Source organism: Lolium perenne, chromosome 3 (genome assembly GCF_019359855.2).
Source record: "Lolium perenne isolate Kyuss_39 chromosome 3, Kyuss_2.0, whole genome shotgun sequence".
Classification (NCBI taxonomy): domain Eukaryota; kingdom Viridiplantae; phylum Streptophyta; class Magnoliopsida; order Poales; family Poaceae; genus Lolium; species Lolium perenne.
The window spans coordinates 343,900,601-343,903,227 of NC_067246.2; the positions used below are offsets into that span (position 1 = coordinate 343,900,601).

Below are 2,627 nucleotides of genomic sequence, written 5' to 3' on the forward strand. Positions count from 1 at the left end.
CTCGTTTCGGGGTCGAGTGCCCCGATTTTGAAACTTCGGGCTCAGTGCACCCGACGGGTCGGCCTTTTTCTAATGATTTCGGTTACTATTTTGTAAAAGACCACACCAATTGCTAAATAAAAGAAGAAGGCAGAATTAATAAGGCCGGCGTGGGCTCTAACGCAACAACACAGAAACATAGGCAAAAGAAAGGCCCAACAAAGTCTATCACTTCCAGCTAGGAGGAGCCACACTGCGGCGGCGCAGCCCCATCTGCTCTTTTCCGGCCAGGTTAACCGGCCGAGACCCCATCCGCTGGCTGGCTGAGCACGCACGGACCGCTCCATGGCTCCATGCTGCTTTCCTGTCTCAACAAGGGACTGCGCGGAGCTCGGGGACGGGCCGGCGGGGCTGATCGCCGACCGCGTCCTCGCGTGCGACGTCGCTGACTACGTCTGCTTCCGCGCCGTGTGCCGTTCGTGGCGGCGGTGCTCCGCGGACCCGCGCGCGCACGGAGGCCTGGACCGGCGGTTCCATCCCCGGCGGTGGCTCATGCTCCGCGAGGAACTCGCCGTGCCGGACCGCCGCTCCTTCCTGAACACATCCACCGGCGACTGCGTGCAGGTCGACATCCCGGAACTCCGAGACCATCTGTTGCTCGCTGTCACCCCCGAGGGACTCCTCGTTCTGGTCCACAAGCCACAGCGCGCCACCGTCCGCCTGCTGAACCCGCTCACCCGCCACCTCATCGAGCTCCCGCCACTCACCACTCTGCTGCCTCCAAAGGACCACGGCAAGCTTTCAGAGGATAATCTATATTTCGATGGGGAATTCAAGGCGTGGGGCTCCGGCGTTGCCACTGATGATTCAATGGTGGTGCTATGCTTCAGCAAGCTCCGCATGATTGGCATAGCTAAGCCCGGCCATGACTCCTGGAATCTGCTAGAATACCGCGGTGATGGCATGACAACGGCACCTCTAATGTTTGCAAGCCGCTTCTACTGTGTTAACCTCAGTGGTGTCATGGTGCTGGACTTGGGTGCAGATCAGCCACCACAGCTTAAGGTGGCTGCCGAGCTCAATATGCTTATCTCGCCAATTTCGGATAGCATGCACCTTGTAGACAATTGCGGGGAGCTGATGCTAGTACATCGTCGTTGCGGACACCTACTGAACACGGGATTTAAATCTGGGAGGTTATGTGACGCTTATCGAGTTGATTTGGACAGCGGGACACTATTCCCGGTCGACGACTTGGGCGGCAGTGCGGTGTTCGCGGGCTTCCATTGCACTTTTTCGGTGCCTCTAGAGGTTTTCCCCTCCGGCACCATGAGTGCGGACACCATCTACTTCAGCTTTGACATTCGAGAGACAAGTATATTCAAAGCTCGAGCATATAATCTCAGAGACGGAGGCATCCAACTCTCATGGAACTTGGTGCCACAGCCGCATACTCTTGTTGACTGTCTGTCTTTGTCCAATACTGTTGAAGAGCGTATTGATTCAACCAGCATACATACAAGTGGTCTATGGTGGAGAGGAGTTTAGCCCTTAAAGGAAAAGGCATAGTATGCACATGATATTTTACTGGCCTTGTGAGGAGGTGATGTTGAACCAACACACAGTTGCATGTTGTGCTAAAAGATCTAGTTCAGTTGGAGAATATATCAATATATACTCCTACCCTTTTATTTATCTATGCAGCATGGTGTTTGTGCGATTCTCTGGTTTTTCTACCTATGCCAAACATGCTGCTACGACTGTTTAATTTTGGTTGTTTCTTATTTTCTTCTGACTTTTGCTTAAATATATCTGGCTTGTTAGTTGTAAGCATGATTCTGCCAGATTGCTAGTCTAGGAACAGTGAACAGTCAAGCCATGAAAGGGCATCTGCCTAGTCAGTGTACAGGATAGTGCCCACATTTTTTTTGCTGATTTATTATGTTATGGGAACCTGATACTATACTGATACATAAGACATGCCAGGAGCCTCCTAGTTCTGATATCATCGCGTCAAAGTTAGATTCCCTTTTATTCTTCTAGCTTTCTTGTCACATTGTACTCTTGCCAATGCAATCTGCAAACATTCATTGTTGAGGGGCATTTATGTAATTCTAGCTAGAAGTAGACTGTTATCCTATCAAAATCTGTTGCTTCTATCTTTCAAATGCACCTTATTGTGCTATTTATAATATCAGGACAATATTATGGTTCTCCAATTTCTCACCTGAAATAGTCCTGAATTCTATTGCTACGGCTGCCTTCTCTGTAATTTATTTTTTATTTGTTTGTCTAGAGGCATCAGAATGTAGTAAGTGGAAAATATTTTCTATGTGCTGAACTGCTGGTTAATCTTTGCTACAATCCTGTAATTCTGCTGGGCTTGAATAATAACTGCTTGGTCTTAACAAGCTTAATGGTAACGCTTCTAATATCTGGTCCTCAGTCTTACAGTGCCGTCTGACTAATGCTGTTCAACATGCTTCTTTTGTACAGCGATTAACTTTATTTATATCTTGAAGCTTGGTAGAGCTACCAAACACACCCTGTTGATGAGTCACAATGGGTTGCTAGTGTCATAAACTCATAGTCATAGAAGTTGTATGTCATTGTGATTTCCTTTAAAAACATGATCTGCTTCATATGAT

The 2,627-nt window shown here is 48.5% G+C and overlaps 1 protein-coding gene across 1 annotated transcript; it reads left to right on the forward strand.

The window, feature by feature from the left end:
* The first annotated feature begins 324 nt into the window (after positions 1–324).
* LOC139838314 (uncharacterized) lies at positions 325–1,527 on the forward strand. Its single transcript, XM_071827720.1, has one exon. It carries the CDS (start codon positions 325–327, stop codon positions 1,525–1,527), a length of 1,203 nt encoding a protein of 400 aa, XP_071683821.1.
* The last annotated feature ends 1,100 nt before the right edge of the window (positions 1,528–2,627 follow it).

What these genes read in the sequence shown, in the direction of transcription:
- LOC139838314 (XM_071827720.1), top strand. Translation starts at nt 325, where the DNA reads ATGGCTCCATGCTGCTTTCCTGTCTCAACAAGGGACTGCGCGGAGCTC.